Source organism: Equus przewalskii, chromosome 10 (assembly GCF_037783145.1).
Source record: "Equus przewalskii isolate Varuska chromosome 10, EquPr2, whole genome shotgun sequence".
NCBI lineage: Eukaryota > Metazoa > Chordata > Mammalia > Perissodactyla > Equidae > Equus > Equus przewalskii.
The window spans coordinates 36,194,495-36,213,881 of NC_091840.1; the positions used below are offsets into that span (position 1 = coordinate 36,194,495).

The window sequence follows — 19,387 nt, forward strand, 5'->3', positions numbered from 1 at the left end:
ATATTGGCTCTCTGTTTTCTTGTTGGATTGATATGCTGTCTAATATATCTGCAATGGATTTTTTAAAACTGACTTGAACAAAATAAAAGGGCTTGTATAGCTACTTGAAAGTAGCCCTTAAAAGTAGTAGTCGTCTCGTTGGATGTTTTCACAATTCTTGGTTATGCTACGTGTTAGAGTCAAATTATGACTTGCTCGTCGGGGGCAAGAAGCTATAAACATTATAGAGTGCTTTGCAGCTTCTTCCCTGCATGGTTCTTGAGTTCATATTTTAGATCATGGACACATGATACCTAGAGGAAGTAAGGGACAGGCACTTGCTTTTGCTGCGCTATGTAATTTTTTATTGTGGTAAAAAACATGGCATAAAATTTACCATCCTAACCGTTTCTAAGTGTATAGTTCAAAAGTGTCAAGTATATTCACATTGTTGTGCAACCGATCTCCAGAACTTTTTCATCTTGCAAAACTGAAGCTCTATATCCATTAAACAACAACTCTGTATTTCTTCCTCCCCAGCTCCTGGCAACCACCACTACTTTCTGTCTCTATGAATTTAACTACTCTAGGGACCTCATATAAGTGGAATGATACAGTATTTGTCTTTCTGTGACTGGCTTATTTCACTTAGCATAATGTCCTCAAGGTTCATCCATGTTGTAGCATGTCTCAGAATTTCCTCCCCCCCCCTTTTTTTCTTTTTTGAGGAAGATTGGCCCTGAGCTGACGTCTGTGCCCATCTTCCTCTGTTTTATGTGGGATACCTGCCACAGCATGGCTTGATAAGTGGTGCGTAGGTCCATGCCAGGGCCACCAAAGCGCAGCATGCAAACTTAACCACTACACCACTAGGCCGGCTCCAGAATTTCCTTTCTTTTTAAGGCTGAATAGTATTCCTTTTTGTTGTTGTTCATTTTGACTAGAGTCAAGACTGAAGGATTATAGATGATTTCTTCTATATAGAGATGACTGAGATGGTAGAATTATTTATTATACCCTGGTCTTGGGATTTTTAAAAGTATTTTTTTAATTGTGGTAAAATACACATGACATAAGTTTTTACCATTTTAACCGTTTTTTTTTTTAAAGATTTTATTTTTTTCCTTTTTCTCCCCAAAGCCCCCCAGTACATAGTTGTATATTCTTCGTTGTGGGTCCTTCTAGTTGTGGCATGTGGGACGCCGCCTCAGCGTGGACTGATGAGCAGTGCCATGTCCGCGCCCAGGATTTGAACCAACGAAACACTGGGCCACCTGCAGCGGAGCGTGCGAACTTAACCAACTTGGCCATGGGGCCAGCCCCCCCCATTTTAACCGTTTTTAAGTGTACAGTTCAGTATCAGTATCAGTATCAGTAAGTACATTCACATTGTTATGCAACCATCACCACTGTCCATCTCCACAACTTTTTCATCAAGTAAACTGAAACTCAGTATCCATTCAACCATAAGACCCCATTCCCCGCCTCTCCCCAGCCCCTGGTAACCAGTATTCTATTTTCTCTTTCTGTGAATTTCACTATTTTAGGTCCCTCATATCAGTGTAATTATACAGTATTTGTCCTTTTGCAACTGGCTTATTTCACTTAACCTGATATATTCAAGGTTTGGTCTTGGGAATTTTGAAGATAACTTTGCAAATGCAAAATTGATTTCTGGCTTCACTTTGAAAAATGTGGACTCTGTCTTTTAAGATGTAGCCATTTCTAGAAAAGGAGGTGAAAACAGTGGTTAAGGCTTGCGTAGAATTTTGACAAGATGAGATCTCTGCATTTTTATGGGCTTCCTTCCAGGTATTAGTAGTATCTTTTCTATTTTCTTAAAGTTCTTGCTACAACATATACTTTCAGAACCTTAGTTATTATGGGATATCTGTTTACAGTTCTCAGCCCTTTCTCAAATGATCATTTGTGGTAACCTAAAATTTGTGGATATCATTTCTATGTTTTGCTGTCCTCATTTCTTTAAAAATTTTCCATACATTTACATAATTTTGCATTGTTTTACTTACACACTTAGCACATTTAGACTGAATAATTCTTTCCTTTAAAATTGTTACATGTTTATTCTTCTTTTTCTTCTTGCCTACTTTTCATCTTGTTTATACTTAATCCATTTCCCAAAAACTGACAGACCAAATAATAATTCTGTATTACTTTTTTCTTCTTCATGAGAATTACCTTTTCATCTCCATATTTGGTGGAAAGTTTTTTTGTTTTTGTTTAAGATTCAGAGCAACAAGTTGAGAATCTTGATTTGGAATGCAAGGCATTTTGGATTTTGGGGGTAATATTTATGTATTGAGGTCCTCCCAAGTGGTATGGGTGTGTACCGATTAGAAAAGGATTAGAATATAGAACTTAGGAAAGATGTGATCAAGGGTCTTATGTTATTTTAAACAAGGAGGTTGTATTTATATAGCTTATATGCAGATTACTGAAGGAATGCAAAGTACTTATTGGGTCAGACCCATCTGAGAAGGCTTTCTCAGGTAGGTTAGTTCTTAGCCTTATGTTGAAATATAATGCTCTAGTATGATAGAGAGAGAGAGCTTGTCCATCTCATGTGTTGGGGTCCCATTGATGAAACGGGTTGGGATGTAAAATAGTGAGGAGGCTACTTACGTTGGGAGGGGTAGAAGCAGAAAAGATAGAATGAGACTCATAAAACATCACTTAAACTGAAGTTTGTGTGGGATGAAGTTAGTGTGGACTATAAAATAAAAATGAAAGTGGGGATAGCTGAATGAAAGTAGGGATGTTTGTGACGTGATTACAGTTACTTAAGAGAAGGAGGGAAGGAGTGACAGAAGCGTGGCCAGAGATAAATGGACCACTGTTAGTGATAATAAGAATGGGAAATACAAGATTTAGCAACTGATTAAATATATAGAATAAGGGCACCAAAATGTCAGTGATCTCCTATGAAAACACATTAAACTGAGAAGAGGAAGTCAGACAAGGGAGAAGTATTAGGTAGGAAGAAAAGAGTTCTGTTTCTGACATGGTATGTTTGAAGGAGTGATGGAGCATCCATGTGAAGATTTTCTTGCAGTTGCTGGAAATGTGAAAGTTTGATTATAGGAGAGACGTCTGAGTGCTGTCAACACGTGACTAGTGATTATCAGTGTCTGATTAGCCCCTTTAGTAGGATGATGCTGATGAAGAAGGTGAGGCTCTGTTCTCAGAGGGCCAGTGTTTATTCTGAAAGTTCTTAGCCATAGACTGTAGACTTAATCCTGACCAGCTTTATTACAAGTATATCCTGTTGGCTATAGTGAGAACATATTCTCAACAGGCAAATTTTTTATTTTATTTATTTTTTTGCTGAGGAAGATTTGTCCTTAGCTAACGTCCATGCGATATTCCTCTGTTTTTGCTTAAGGAAGATTAGCCCTGAGCTAACATTCACGCCAGTCTTCCTCTGTATTTTTGTATGTGGGACACTGGCACAGTGTGGCTCGTGAGTGGAGTAGGTCCGCACCTGGGATCCAAACCTGCAAACCGGGGCCGCTGAAGCAGAGTGCACAGAACTTTAACCACTTGGCCATGGGGCTGGGCCCTTGACATACAAATTTTTAATATACAATTCACTATAAACAGTGAGTCATTAACTTGAGTTTTCATACGTGAATAGAAACTTTCCATAAGGATATGTATGGAAAGATTGAATGAATGAGGTGGCAGCTCAAACCAGAGGCAAACAAGATATCCTGGGAGAGGCGGTGGTGGTAGGAGGGATCCCAGGACTAAGTTGTGCTCTTTAGGAGAAGAGAAGGAATTGCTTAAGGGGTTGATCGATAGAGGGATAAATCCAAGAAGTTGGTGGGTAACCTGTAAAAAAATACCTGAGAAACTAACACCAAAGGAAAAAAAATGATTGGTTATGATGACAGGCAGCAAAGGATTTTGTCAATCTTACTAAATTTAAGAACTCAGAATTTATTGCAGACACTTTTCTAAGCACCTTACCTGTTTCCTTGCTCGTTCCTCGCAACAACCATATGAGGTGGCCACTGTTCCTGTTTCCTTTCGGGGAGTGCCTGTTTCAGAGAGTTCTTGGTCCCTGCGTACCCTGTGCCCGTCATGTCCCCCTCACCCTCAGCCAGAATTGCTCAGCAGTCATGAGTTCTAGGCATTGCCTACTTTGGAGAATTGTGGATGGTCACTTGTTCCTTCTCTGTGCTTCATTTCCCAGGTCACAAGGCACTTAAAGCATTGTTGAGGTCACTGGTAGATCTTCAAGAAGAGTTGCTTTTCCAGTACCCAGACACTAGGTATCTAGTAGATGGGACAAAGCCCAAAGTGGAAAGGTAAGGAGGGAATGGAACTATGGAGTCCCTAATTTTCTTTTCATCTGAATAGTTTCCCATTATTTTTGAAAAAGAAAGCCAGTCCTTTCCAGGCAGGTATCAGACTTATGTTAGTAAAATAGGAAGAGCTTCTTACATTTAATTGATGGCCAGGATGGCATATAAATTGGGAATTCGGTTTTGGATTTTTATACTTACTTGTGCCTAGTTCTGTTTGTGGGCTTCAGCAAAAGACTTGCCTTCTCTTTAGAGCTATTGAAATTAGTAGATGAATGCACATTTTTCAAATTAGTGCTTAATTAATGTTTATGAAGCACTTCGTCCCCATTCGTCCCCATCCCATGGAATCACTGGTCACAACCATCTCCTTTGCGTGAGGGAAGAAGCAGTTATTTTGAAGGGTGGAAAGATTTCTGAAAACAGCAGTATAAACCTTTTTCTTTACTGAAATTATCACCTTGGATGAAGAATTGCCCCGTTTATTTGAGCCTGATGTGTGTGGCACCCACTTGCTGTTTTCCCTTGGTCTTATCCTTTCCTCCTTTCTTTTCTACTGAATCAGCTGGAGGGATAAAAGGTAAACTCACATTTATTGAGGACCTACTATGTGATGCAGTCAGTAATCCAGTGAGTGCAACTGGCCATCTGGTTGGAAGTTGCATTGCTTTCTCGTCGCATGTATTGCAGTTTAACAGTGACTCTATTGCTTCCCGCTTTGAGTGGTCTTCCTATTCAGCTTCTCCTCATTTGGCTCAACTAACGTTATTCAGCTTTCCTGAACAACTGGTTACAGGGAGACACATTTCCCTTATTGATTTGAGGATTAAGGTCATAAAAGTATGATTATGTGTTTAATTTTTAAAGACCTTCTTGTAACAGTATGGGCCTGGTTCATATGCATTTCTAATAATGTTTTTACAACCTCATTTATTTTTACGGTTTGCTTACCTTTTAAAAAATATTTTGAAACCCATTATTTTTATATTTATTTGAAAAGTTATATGAGTTTTTGATTGACCTCATGAACATTCTTTTCAAACCAAAAAAAGCCATCCTCCCATCTACGGTGTTATTTAAAATGTAGACAGAATAGGGAAGGCCTAAGTACTCTCAACTTCATGTGAGCCTAGCTTTTTATTTAGGTAATGTTTATTTGCCTTGGATTTAATGTTCTTACTGGCTTTCTAGTGAAGAGGAGATTTCCAGTGAAGATGAAGAGCTGGTAGAAGAGAAGCAGCGGCGGAGAAGGGCCCCAGCGAAGAGGAAGCTGGCGATGGATGACTATCCCGGCTTCATGGCCAAGCGCTTCGCTGACTTTACGGTCTACAGAAACCACACACTTCAGAAGTGGCATGATAAAACTAAGCTGGCTTCTGGAAAACTGGGCAAGGCAAGTTTGTGTGTGTGTGTGTGTGTGAGATAGGTTGTGGCACCCTGAAGCAGTTATAAGAAATTGGAACTATAGCTTATTTATATGGATGATGTCATGATGTAATGGTAATCAGTCATTTCTGTAGAAAAATTTACTGAATTCCTCCCATTGGGGTTTATACCATTCAGATATAGGATTTTAACTATATTAGAAAGAATATTCTATTCTAGAAATTGTGGCCTTGTAAGCGTTCAAGTGTTGGAAATACAAAATACTTTAAAGAAATGGATTTTAAAGCAATTATTATTAAAGGAGCAGAAGTTAATCTCTGGGTATAGGAAAGTAGTATGACCTGCTTAAAACTAATTTTTTTCTGAGAACAATTATAGCCATTCACAAACTCAGTCTTTAACAGAAAGTCCCTCCTGAAAGGAGGGTTGTCTTTTTCTCTGCTGACACAGAAAGATAGAGAAACCAATGTAGCTGCCTTCAGCACAGACTTTCTGCATTATCTGACATGGTTAATGTTGTTTGCAGGGTTTTGGTGCCTTTGAACGCTCCATCTTGACTCAGATTGATCATATTCTGATGGACAAAGAAAGATTACTTCGAAGGACACAGACCAAGCGCTCTGTCTACCGAGTTCTTGGCAAACCTGAACCGGCGGCGCAGCCTGTCCCAGAGAGTTTGCCAGGACAGCCGGTAAGGACTCTGTGACGTAGGGTGATTATGGGGAGCACTTTCTAAGAGGCTAACTGAAAAATCTGATCACTTACTTGTGGTATAAGGAGTTAGTGAAAGAAAGGAAAACAATACTATATGCTTTACTAGATTGTTGAGAAACAGAGTATGTAGGAGAACATTTATGAAAAATGGAGCTGTTATTAACTTGTGTATAGTCTTCTCTAATTTTGAGTTTGATATGAGTCTGGTGATGGAAGCATTCATAATCCAGTTTTCTAAATTCAGTTTTAAACCTGTTTCTTTAGAAATGTCAGTAGTGGAGCAAGTGTGTACTTCAGGCTTTCCGTTGGATGTTTAGATACTCCAGAAAAGGATCCAAAATTGGAATAATCAGGTTTTTTTGTTTAAAGGAAAATCTTTTATTTATAGAAGAAATATATACTTAATAAATTTTTTTAAGTTCAGAAGAATTTAAAATGAGAAGTAAAATTCCCCCTAGTCTGAAAATTCCACTCCTCGGATTTAATCAGTGTTCATAGTTGTAACAAGCTTTCAGGTATTTTCTATTCATATAACAATGTACATATACATAAAACACATATACACATATAAAAATATGGTTGTCTCTTTTTTTTAACTAAATTGGATGGATATGTATGTGTGTGCATAACTATATAAAATATTATAAACTATATTTAAAATCTTACAACTTTTTAAATTTAATATATCCTAGACACATTTCCATATCATTACGAAGAGATCTGCCTCGTTTTTCCTGATGGCTACAGGGTATTCCATTGTATGGATTTGTATTATAATTTATTCAAACAATGGATATTTATGTTGTCTCTGGTTTTAGAAACAATTCTAAGGGAAACATTCCTGAGCATTTATATTTGTGTATTTGTGTGACCATATGGATAGATTTCTTGAAGTGGAAATGTTAAATCAAAGAGAAGACGCATTTTAAATCCTGATAGATGTTGCCAAATTGCCTCCAAAAATACTGCATTAATTTCCAGTCCCACCAGCTGTGGGAAAACACAGCTGTATTTTCCAGTACTGAGTATTGCCAGTTTTAGAGGTGAAAAATGGTGTCTTCTAATTTTAATTTGCATGTATTTAATTAGAATGAGGTTAAACGTATTTTTATATGATTATTGACTATTTGTGATTCTTTTTTTGTGAAGTGCCTATTAATATTTTTGCCCATTTTTTGTTGGACTATTTTTGTTCTTTGATTTTGAGAGCTCTTTATGTCTTAAGGAAAACTGTGCTTTGACTATTATACACATTATTTATAGTAGCCACCATACTTTGATAACCCCATTGGGCTCACTCTTTCCTCTCTTCTCTGGTATAGGAGATCCTTCCTGAAGCCCCTGCCAATGCTCACCTGAAGGACTTGGATGAAGAAATCTTTGATGATGATGACTTTTACCACCAGGTGTGATTTTTACACTCTTTTGTTACAAATCAGGCTTTGGCATTTTAAAACAGCTAATAGAATTCTCTGACCAAAAGGTAGCTTACTTTGGAAGAAGGATAGAATCAGACAGGGAGTTAGAACTCCTGTGTTCAGAATTGACTTACTGTGAAGTTCTGGATCTGTTGCTTTTCTTCTGTCTTATATTTTTCCTTTTGAAATGACAACAGCCGCAGCTACTTTGTTAGTTGCTGCAGAGTGTAAATTATCTGTGAAACAGTTTCAATTTCTTTGAGTCAGATGGTTACTCTTTCTCAGCCATTTTTGATAATGTTAATGGAGGACTTTTTGTTAGTCATTTGGTTTCTTGTCCTATTACTATTACATTGGGATATGGAGCTAAAGGGCTGGGATCCCAGAGTTCTTGAATTGCTCTTGTAGTCCTATTACCTATTAAATCTCTTGCCTTTAATGTTTTTTGGTGCCTGTTCAAATCAGTTAAGTATGTCTGATTGTCTGCTACTGTTGATTATAATAATAGTGTAGTGCTTTGAAGACAGAAAGAATTGGTAGAAGTTGAGATATGGCTCAGTTCTCAATATCTCTTCACAAAACATCCCCCAGTTCTTTCCCTGACATTATCATCTGCTGGCATGCTGCTCTTTTTAATGATTCAGGTGACTGTTAAGGTAGACTAAACATTTGGGCTGTTCTAAAGAACTAAAATAATTTCCTGTAATCCTGGGTCTCCTGATAAGTCGTACTTCTTAATGAAATGTACTTGAGGACGTACTCTTTCTAGCTGTGGAGAGTTGAGGGTGCTGTTCAGCAGTGATGTGCCAGTTTTTGTTGAGCCATTATTGATCAAGATAATATTTTTTCTCTGCTGAATTTTTAGTATGATAACTTTTGCCAAAAAATTGGCAACTGTTTATGAAGGTTTAGCCATGACAGCTGTATTATGTGTATGGAATATGAAGGAAGGAACTTAGGAAAATTACACTATAAAGCCAGTAGATCAAGTGATTCTGTATAGGGGATGCCTCTATAGGCTTTGCCCTAAAAAGAGAAAGAGACTTTCTATTAATGTTTCCATCCACTCAGTAATATTCCATAAGATGATTGCGGTAAGTCTTAAAAGTAATGATGAGAGGGTGTAGGAAAGAGGATTGGTGTGGCCTCAGGTGTTCCTAGTCAGAGGTCCTGATTCTTTTTTCCCTTTCTTCTCTTATTATATCAATTTGTCAGAAGAGTTGGGAACTCTATTTTGTTCTAGAGCGTCTAAAGAAGTGCCCAATATGGGATATTAATGCTATGTAATTATGTGAGATCCTGGGAGACAATCAAAAATGTTTCAGTCTTCATTTAATTGAAGTGTACATTGTTCGATGGAAAGTGCATCATAAATTAAATAGGCTTAATAAAATAAACTGAAATTACTGGGGAGAAGTTGCTTCCACTGGCAATCCTTAGTCTAAAAGATTTTTTTTTTTTTTTGCCTGGAGGTCTGTTTAAAAAGAAATAGCATTACTTGATTGGCCCTTCAGCCCAATTAATAATTTTAACTTCGATAAATTCTGATTTCAGAGTTATGACTAGTCACATCTTAGCTTTTCCCCTTGCTGGTTAATTGGGGTGCTAGGGTTAATCTAAATTAAAACTTAAACTAATAGAGGTCAGCAAGGCAGCTGAAACACCTGAGTGAAACAAATGGGTCTGCCAGGCGCAACTTTATCTTGGCTGTTTCCCAAGAGGGAAGTGGCAGCAAATTGGAGTTGTTTCAGCCTTCTGTAAAGGTGAATGATGGGTGACACTTGTTAATGTACAGCATCTCCGGAAGCATTCCAGATTGCTTTGCTGCTGTACCAACTGCTGCCATCCATGCACAGTCAGTAGGAACTGGACCAGTTGCCAACATCTGGCAGCACAGCAAGGAATGGGTGCAAGTCTTGAAACCCCGCGGATTCTAAATATGGTGCTTAGAACTGTGCGGCTTTAATCACTTACCAGTCTTTGGCAGCAGGCTACGACAGCTTATCCTAGCCTCGTACATCACATCCTGGCATCTGCTGAGCCGCCAGGCAGCTGCACATTCATTTTCTTTTCTTGCCTTTTCTCTTTGCCTCCTATTCCTCCTTTTCTTCCCACTCCCCCGCCCCCCACCTCCCTTCAGTTTTCCTCCCCCTCCCCAATATGCTTCTTGGGGGAGATGATCTGTAAAGATTACTGCTTCATTGTGTGCAAGTAATTGTGGCAATGCCAGGCCCTTGACAGACACAACGTAGCACCTGTTCTGCTGACCTGGTTAATTTCTTCTGTTGAGTGGGATTTGCCAGAGATTGGAGCTGAAGCCAATTCAATGATAAGGCTAAAGAAAATAGCTGTATGTTTTCTGTCACCTCCCAATTAAATTGGCTTCATAAAGTGCTTTCCTTTATTTGTCAGGGTAGTAAGCCTGAGCTAAGTGTTGCATTCAGAAGTGGTACAGTGTATTACAGTGGGCCTGTGAGTTTTCGTTTGTGTGTTTTTTTTAATGTGGTCATATGGAAGAGCTGGGTGGTGAATATAATACATTTCGCCTCCTTTTTTTGTAAACCATACTCGAAGCCAAACTGTTTGGGTCTATGTTTTGTAAGGAAGAGATTATAGCCACATTGAATTTTAATGTTTCATTGTAAGGGTTTAAAGGCTTACTTGGTTAATTCAGGTGTCACAAGGCTGTGTAAATGTCCTAACTACTGAGATGATGTTCGGGTCAGAACACCCAACACACACACACTCTCTTTGTTTCATAATGGGCCTTCAGTTACTACAACTTTAAAAATATGTCTGTATTGTTTAATAAAAGATATATATGTATATATGTATGTGTGTGTGTATATATATACACATATACATACAGAGAGAGAGGCACTGAAGAATGTCAGATATCATAAGTAATCATATCATTTTTGAGCTGAGAGGAACCTTACAAGAAACAATCCCTGAGCAGTTAAGTACCTTCCCAAAAGTCGTATAGTAAATGGCCACACTAGTACTTGAGCTCAAGACTTCTTAGACCAAGTCCTATTCTTTCCATACCTTTATTTCTTAAATATTTCATTCTTGAGCCATAAAAAGACTTCATATAGTATTACAGTTTTCAGTTTGTAAATAAATAAGCCTCATTTTCTTAGAACTGGAAGAAATATTATGTATGTTAGAAAGTAATTTTTTTTCCTTAGAAGGCAAATGATTTATTGAACTCCTGTTTCTTAACAGTTCTAATTAAAAAAATTAGCTTTGTAGTTGTGTTACTGGTTTGTTTGGAAACTGGAATTGCTGAAAGCTTGAAGTATGCCCAGTGGTGAAGATTTTATGAGGGGAACTGTTCACCTGCTACAAGCATTGCAGTTTTACTCCCAAATGGAATTAGTTTGCGTTTGGCCTATTTCTTGTCAAAGCTCAATTTAAAAGACAATTTCATAAAACATGAAGGCTGTAAATGACCATGAAGGATGAGCCGTTTGGAAATGTTTTCAGTATCTACTTTTCATTTTCATTATCCTATTTGCTACTTTTTAACATTAAGTTCTTTTAAGAAGTGTTGTCTATATCACCATTTAAGGTTTTTCTTTTGTTTCAATTTGCTTTTTTAAACCATTAGTTGATCTTTGACTTGCTAAGCCTGAGTTCTTAAAGAATTGAGGAAGGACTGACATTTACTGAACACTAGTTATGTGCCAGCCCCTGGGCTACTAAGTAGATAGGTACTAGACATACATCTTTATTTAATCTTCACAAGATTTCCATATTGAGATGTGACTGCACTTAGCAATGAGCTATATAAAGTGACTAGTTTTATTTTTTTCATATTCCAGACCTCAGACTAGTTTCTTGTCACCTCATGAGGTATTTTGTTCTGAAAGGACTAAATTGAGCTTAGCTATTGACAGAGCGATACCTGGATTTCTAAGGGTTCATTAGGATTTTGTCTCTTGCTCCTAGCTCTGTTTAGTTTTGATCTGTTTTGTGCTGTCACGTTGAGTTTAACCAGGAGTGTCTAGAGAAAGGCATAATAGGGTTTGCTCTTTGGGTGACACTTTGATGGGTTAAATTCCTCCTTTCATTTGCCATCGGGACGTGTCTATAACTGACCTTGCCACATGCTGGACTTTTGTATCCAAGACATTTGATAATGCCATAAACAAGTAATTACTAATTCGATAAACTATTAAAAGTCAATAATGTTAGGAAATAGAGAAGAGGCAAGCTTTCTGACAAGACGGTTTACCTTAGTTAAATCGGTGAGTGGTTAATGTGGACAGTTATGTGGTGGCTTTAGTTATACGCATTTAGATCTTAGTGTAAATAAGAGATATCTGAAGCCATTGCTATGGTTAATGGCAATACAATATTCTTACTGTTGGCATGTATCTTTCCAGTGGTTCAGTTGATGGTTAATAAGGTGTTTTAAAGTTTGATTTGAACCTGCTCCTTTTAATTAGTTGTTGGAAAACAGATACCTACTGTTAAGAGCAGTATTTTGTTTTTAGTTTTACTTTAAAATGTTGCTGTTACTTGAGATGTGGATAGTGTTCCTTGAAAGTTTGATAAAACTTATTTCGTTCACATTGACCTGTATGGTGATTTTAGAGAGGATATATATATGAAGTACATAAACTTGGAAACTGAAATTATGATTAAAGAAAATCAGAGAATTAATCAGTTAGGTTTCTTTGGGCATAGTAAAGGTGTTAAAAAAAAAAAAAAACCCCAAACTAAATACCAATGTCCAATTAAAACCCCAGGTTTAATCATTATAGGATTATTTTATGTACCATGTGTAAGAATTGTATTTGAAATGCATTCTAGTTTCTTTGCTGCCATTGTCTATCCGTCAATGCTTAGACCCAAATACGGCACCAATATTGGTATTTGACTGCTAGTGTTGGCTCACTATTGTGGAGGCTGCACAGAACAGCAGGCCAAAAGCCACATTTTAAATGCAAGGTCCAGAAATTTCATCGAACAGCAGCGTCAAGGGAAGCTACACACCACTGGCTCTTGTTTCTTTCGGTTTCCTTGCTTTAAAAAACATCAGAGCATGACTTCAGTACTACTTCCTTTAAACAAAATAAAACCTCACAACAAAGCCTAACACAGTACATTTTATGGAGCCAGCTAGGAAAGAGATAAGAATTGGCTTAGAACTATTGAAGAAACTTTTTCAAACACAAGTGGTACCTCGGGAGTTTACTAGGCAAATATGTGGCCCACATTGCCTTTTCTGTAGTAATAAGCAAAATGTCAGTCGGCTGAGTATAAATTAAACACAGGATACCAGCAGTATTTTAGTAGCCCCAAGTGAAGAATTTGGCACCCCTCAAGAAGTGGGCAACACTGCCAGTTCACTAAAGTAGGGATGATGTCTTCTTATTAAATCATATTCAGTGTATAGCTTCTTTAAAGTAAATTATAGGGACAATGACTTAGTAGGGAAAGGAGAAGTTAATAAGCATCTTTTAAAATTTACGTATATTGTGGATCTAGAATAGAACAGAATTGCTTTAAAGCTAGATAGCATCTTTGAAGATCGTCAAGTCCAAACTCTTTTTACAAACTGGAGCCTAGGGGAAGTAAATGACTAGCATAGGATCACCCCACTAAGTGAGTTAGGACATTGAAGACCAAATGTCCTTGCTCCCAGGTTGATTTCCTTTCCAGCATATTATACTGCCTTTTGATCTGACATATTTAAAAATCCTTTTGAGAGTTTCCTTTTCAGGTTTATGTCTGTTTAGGAAATTGGGGATCCAGTGTATCTCTTTGCACTCTGACAACTTACATGTATCACTTTTGTGCAATTATCAACTATTATACTAGATGGTAGGTTTATACAGACGAATAAGAAAATCCCTGCCCAAGGAATTTGTCGTCTAACAGGAGTGAGGTTCTCAATTTTGTAAAGTCACATAACTCCTCTTAAAGAGTATGACTTTAGTAAAATTTAAGTGGAGAAAATAAATGGTGAAAGGGAGCAGTCAGGTCCGTGATATAAAAACATATGTGTAGTTCTCTGTATTTGTCTTACCACAAATATACCTCAAGCATTTATTAGCATACTGGTTTTCCCTCAGCATACACCTGATCTAATTCCTAAAGTCATTTCTCAATAACTCTAAAAGGCCCTAAGAGATGCTGTTAGATAAAAACTCTGGGTAATATAAATTCCCTATTTTCCAAAAATAGAGTCATTGTTAGAAGCCAGATTGACATGCCAGTAGCCACTGAAACTTATTTCAGGTTAAAAGAGCCTTCAGAGTGGTGATGATTATTTCATGGTTCCTTTTGCGGTGGCCTACTTCTGTGTATTTCTGAAATTTTCTATAGTAAAAAGTTAAGGAGAAGAAAAGCCATCAGGTTTCTTTCATCCTTCCATTCATTCATTCAACAAATATTTGAGTACCCACTACAGTCACACGCTACCTAATGACATTTCGGTCAACAACGGACCACATATATGACAGTGATCCCATAAGATTAGTACCATGTAGCCTAGGTGTGTAGTTGGCTATACCATCTAGGTTTGTGTAATGCATTCTATGATGTTCGCGCAGTGACAGAATCGGCTAACAAAGCATTTCTCAGAATGTATTTCCGTCGTTAAGCGATTCATGACTGTATTTATTGAGTAACTGCTGTTCTAGGCTGTGCTGTCTAATGCAGTAGACACTAGTCACATGTAGCTATTTAAATTTAAATTTTAATTAAAATAGAATAAAGTTAAAAATTCAGTTTCTCAGTCATACTAGCCACATTTCAAGTGTTAAGTAGCCACATGTGCTACCATATTGGACAGTGGAAATACAGAACATTTCCATCATCACAGAAAGTTCTGTTGGAGCTCTGTTAGGGGCTAGAACAAAGCACAGTTGTGCTCTCATGAGCATTCGTTCTAACTTAGAGGTAGGATGAAGTGGGGAAATAGACTGTGACCCTGCAGTAGAAAATGATAAAACTGGGTATGGGTGAAGGGTGTACTAGGGTAGGGATGGGATGGTTACTATTTTTATCTAGTACATTCAGGGGGTAAGGTGATGTTTGAGCAGAGACTCTAAGAAAGTGAACAACAGAGCCATGCAGGTATCTGTTGGAAGAGTGTTGGGGACAAAGAGAATGGCAAGTGCAAAGGCTCTGAGGCACAGCAGAGGCTAGTCTGTTCTAGGAAGATCAAGGAGACCAGTGTCATGGAGGTGGAGTAGGCAAGAAAGAGTGTGATAAGAGAGAAGTCGGAGGTCATGGGAGGCCAAGTCCTGGAGGACCTTGTAGGCCACTGTAAGACTTTGGCTTTTACTGTGACTGAGGTGGGAAACCACTAGAGGGTTTTGAACAGAGGAGTAACATGATTGCACTCATATTGTAAGAGAATCACTCTGATGGCTTCATTGAGAATAAACTATAGGGAGACAAGGTGGCGAACTAGTCTAACTGCCCTGGCCAGATTCCAGGAAACCAGTTAGGAGACTCCAGTGATACGTCATCCAGGCAAGAGATGGTGGTAGCTGGGACTAGGGTGGTTTTGGAGGGAGTGCTGAGAAGTGGTTGGATCCTGAATTTGTGTTGAATCTTTAACTGACAGGATTTGCTGTTGGGTTGCATGTGGGGTGTGGAAAGAGAGGAGTCCAGGATGACTTTAAGGGTTTTGGTCTGAGGAGTTGGAAGGATGAGTTGCTATTTACTGAGATGGGGAAAAACAGTGAGGGAAGCTAGTTTGGAGGAGAAATCTGGAGCTTGATTTTGTTTATATTAAGGTCCCCCCCCCCAACCCCATGAACCTGTGTTGGCTTTAATTATGTTATTCAAAATCACTTATTTTAAGTTTAAGATACCTCTGAAACATTCATATGGAGTTGTTGAAGAAGTAGTTATATATATAATTTTGGAGTTCATGGGAAGGTCTGGGCTGAAGGTATGAATCTGAGAGCCGTCAGCACATGGATTGTCTTTAATACCCTGAGACTGAATTAGATCACCTGGGGAATGAAGGGAGAGAGAAAAAGACAAGAGATTCAAAGTCTTGGGGCATTCAAAGGTTTAGAGGTTGGGGAGATGAGGATGAACTAGCGAAGATGATTGAGAAGGAGCAACCAGTGGGGTAAGAGAGAGTAAATGAAGAGTGATTTCCCAGGTTCCATGTAAAAGTCCTTGAAGAAGGAGGAATCCAGTATCATCCTGATACCAAAACCAGGCAAAAACATCACAAGGAAATAAAATTACAGACCACTGTCTCTTATGATTATTGATGCAAAAGTGAACAGACTACCAGTAAACTCAATCCAGCAACACATAAAAAAGATTATACACCATGACCAGGTGGGATTTAGCCCAGGAATACAAGATTGGTTTAACAACAAAAATCAATTAATGTAATCTACCATATTGATAGAATAAGGACAAAAACATGGTCATCTCAGTACATGCAGAAAAAACATTTGATACCCTTTCATCATAAAAACACTCAACAAACTCTGGATAGAAGAGAACTTCGTTACCTGATAAAGAACATCTATGAAAACCCACAAGTAATATCCTACTCAATGGTGAGAGACTGAATTCTTTTCCCTAAGATTAGGAACAAGGCAAGGATGTCCGCTCTTGCCACAGATATTCAACATTGTACTGGAGAGTCTAGCCGGGGCAGTTAGACAAGATAAAGAGAATAAAAGGCATCCAAATTGGGAAGGAAGAAGTAAAACTCTCTTATTTGCAACTGGCATGATCCTATATATAGAAAATCACAAAGAAGCCACCAAAACTCTACTAGATCTAATAAATTCATTCAGCAGACTTGCAGGATGCAAGAAGAATATACAAAAATCAGTATGTTTCTATATATCAGCAGTGAGCAATCTGAGAAGGAAATTAAGAAAACTATTCCGTTTATAGTAGCATCCAAAAGAATAAAATACCTGAGAACAAATTTAAACAAGGAAGTGAGAGACTTGTATGCTGAAAACTATAAACATTGCTGAAAGAAATTTTAAAAGATCTAAAAAAATGGAAAGTAATCCCATGTTTGTAGATTAGAAGACTTAATATTTGTTAAGATGAGAGTACTCCCCAAATTGATCTACAAATTCAACACAATATCTATCAAAATCCTGGTGGCTTTTTTGAAGAAATTAACAAGCTGATCCTAAAATTCATATGGAAATGCAAGGGACCCAGAATAGCCAAGACAATCTTGAAAAAGAACAAAGTAGGAGGACTCATACTTCCTAATTTCAAAACTTAGTGCAAAACTGTAATAATCAAGATATTGTACTACTGGTATAAGGTCAGGCATATAGATCAATGGATTACAATTGAGAGTCCAGAAATAAACCCTTACATGTGTGGTCAATTGCTTTTCAACAGAGGTGCCAAGACAATTCAATGGGGAGAGAACAGTCTTTTCAACAAATAGTGCTAGGACAACTGGATAGCCACATGCAAAACAGTGAAGTTAGAGCCCTCCCTCATACCTATACAAAAATTAAGTCAAACTATGAACAGCTAATCTTCGACAAAGGAGCTGAGGGCCTACAATGGAGAAAAGAAAGTCTCTTCAACAAATGATGCTGGGGAAACTGGACAGCCAGATGTAAAAGATTGAAAATTGACCATTCTTTTTCACTGTTCACAAAAATAAACTCAAAATGGATCAAAGACCTAAAGATTAGGCCTGAAACAATAAGTCTTCTAGAAGAGAATATAGGCAGTACACTCTTTGATATCAGTTTCAAAAGAATCTTTTTGGACACCATAATTCCTCAGACGAGGGAAACAATAGAAAAAATAAACAAGTGGGACTTCATCAGACTAAAGAGCTTCTTCAAGGCAAGGGAAAACAGGATTGAAAGAAAAAAACAGCCCACTGATTGGGGAAAAATATTTACAAGTTATTTATCTGACAAAGGGTTAATCTCCATAATATATAAAGAACTCACACAGCTCAACAACAAAAAATCAAACAACCCGTTCAAAAAATGGGCAGGGGACATGAACAGACATTTCTCCAGAGAAGATATAAGGATGGCCAATAGATATATGAAAAGATGCTTATCATCACTAATCATCAGGGAAATGCAAATCAAAACTACACTAAGATATCACGTTACACCTGTTAGAATGGCAAAAATATCCAAAACCAAGAGTGACAAATGTTGGAGAGGTTGTGGAGAAAAAGGAACCCTCATACACTGTTGGTGGGAATGCAAACTGGCGCAGCCACTATGGAAAACAGTATGGAGATTTCTCAAAAAGTTAAAAATAGAAATACCTTATGACCCAGCCATCCCACTACTGGGTATCCATCCTACGAACCTGAAATCAGCAATTCCAAGAGTCCCATGCACCCCTATGTTCATCACAGCATTATTTACAATAGCCAAGATGTGGAACCAACCTAAGTGCCCAGCAACTGATGATTGGATAAACAAGATATGGTATATATACACAATGGAATACTACTCAGCCATAAAAAACGACAAAATCATCCCATTCACAACAACATGGATGGACCTTGAGGGTATTATGTTAAGTGAAATAAGCCAGACAGAGAAAGACGAACTCTATATGACTCCACTCATAGGTGGAAGTTAACATATAGACAAAGAGAACTGATCAGTGGTTACCAGGGGAAAGGGGGGTGGGGGGGTGGGGGGAGGGCACAAAAGGTGAAGTGGTGTACCTACAACATGGCTAACAATAATGTACAACTGAAATTTCACAAGGTTGTAAACTATCATAATCTTAATAAAAAAAAAAATACACAACTATGTACCGGGGGGCTTTGGGAGAAAAAGGAAAACAGAAAAAAGAAATTATGAAGGATTTTACCAGAGTCAAATAATCATATAAAAGAATTCTCCTTCCAGCCAGGTTAAGTGAGTTGCCTCTGTCCTAGGGCTTAGGAATCCGTTCAGTCAGTAAAACAGTAAGAGGGACCAGTTAGTTGAATTCCATTCTTTGTAAGATTTTAATTCTCTAACATTTATAAAGGCATCCAGGATGGAAGAGCTCTTTGATCTAATTCCCCTCTTCCAGACGTTCTCCGTCAGGTTGTTCCTAATGGGCTTGACTAGGACACAATGGGTATTGCCACATTCAAAAAAATGGGGCATCTCTGTCTCTTCTGCTGGATAATTGGATAGTTACATGGTAAAAGTTCCCTCTCTGGGATTTCTTTTTCCCTCTAAATGTGTAATGTGAAGAGGCAATTTAATGTAAAGGGATTCTCTAAATTTCACGTTTAGCCTTTGCCAAGGAATTCAACATCAAGCTGCATGGATCGTCTCCAGATGACATGAATTAAGAATGTCCAACTTTGCAATACATCCCCGTTACGTCCTGGCCTCCCAGAAGCCTGATGTCAAAAAAAAAATTAAGTCAAAATAGATCATATACCTAAATATAAGAGCTAAAACTATGAAACTTTTAGAAGAAAACATAGGAGTAAATCTTCATGAGCTTTGTTTAGGAAGTAGTTTCTTAGATATGACAAAGTACAAGTGACAAAAGAAAAAACAGATAAACTGGACTTTATTGAAATCAAAAACTTTTTTTTTTAAA

The 19,387-nt window shown here is 37.8% G+C and overlaps 1 protein-coding gene across 3 annotated transcripts in view; it reads left to right on the forward strand.

Annotated features, from left to right (window-relative positions):
- The window catches only part of AATF (apoptosis antagonizing transcription factor), a 101,572-nt gene that overhangs the window by 30,250 nt on the left and 51,935 nt on the right, over positions 1 to 19,387 (forward strand). For all 3 annotated transcript variants that reach the window (XR_011523132.1, XR_011523133.1, XM_008534576.2), the window contains exons 5-8: positions 4,196 to 4,310; positions 5,499 to 5,700; positions 6,220 to 6,384; positions 7,730 to 7,813. Coding sequence is in view for 1 of the 3 variants with exons in the window: in XM_008534576.2 (XP_008532798.2) it covers positions 4,196 to 4,310; positions 5,499 to 5,700; positions 6,220 to 6,384; positions 7,730 to 7,813 (566 nt within the window). In the remaining 2 variants the exon portion in view is untranslated. The remainder of the gene's footprint in view (positions 1 to 4,195; positions 4,311 to 5,498; positions 5,701 to 6,219; positions 6,385 to 7,729; positions 7,814 to 19,387) is intronic.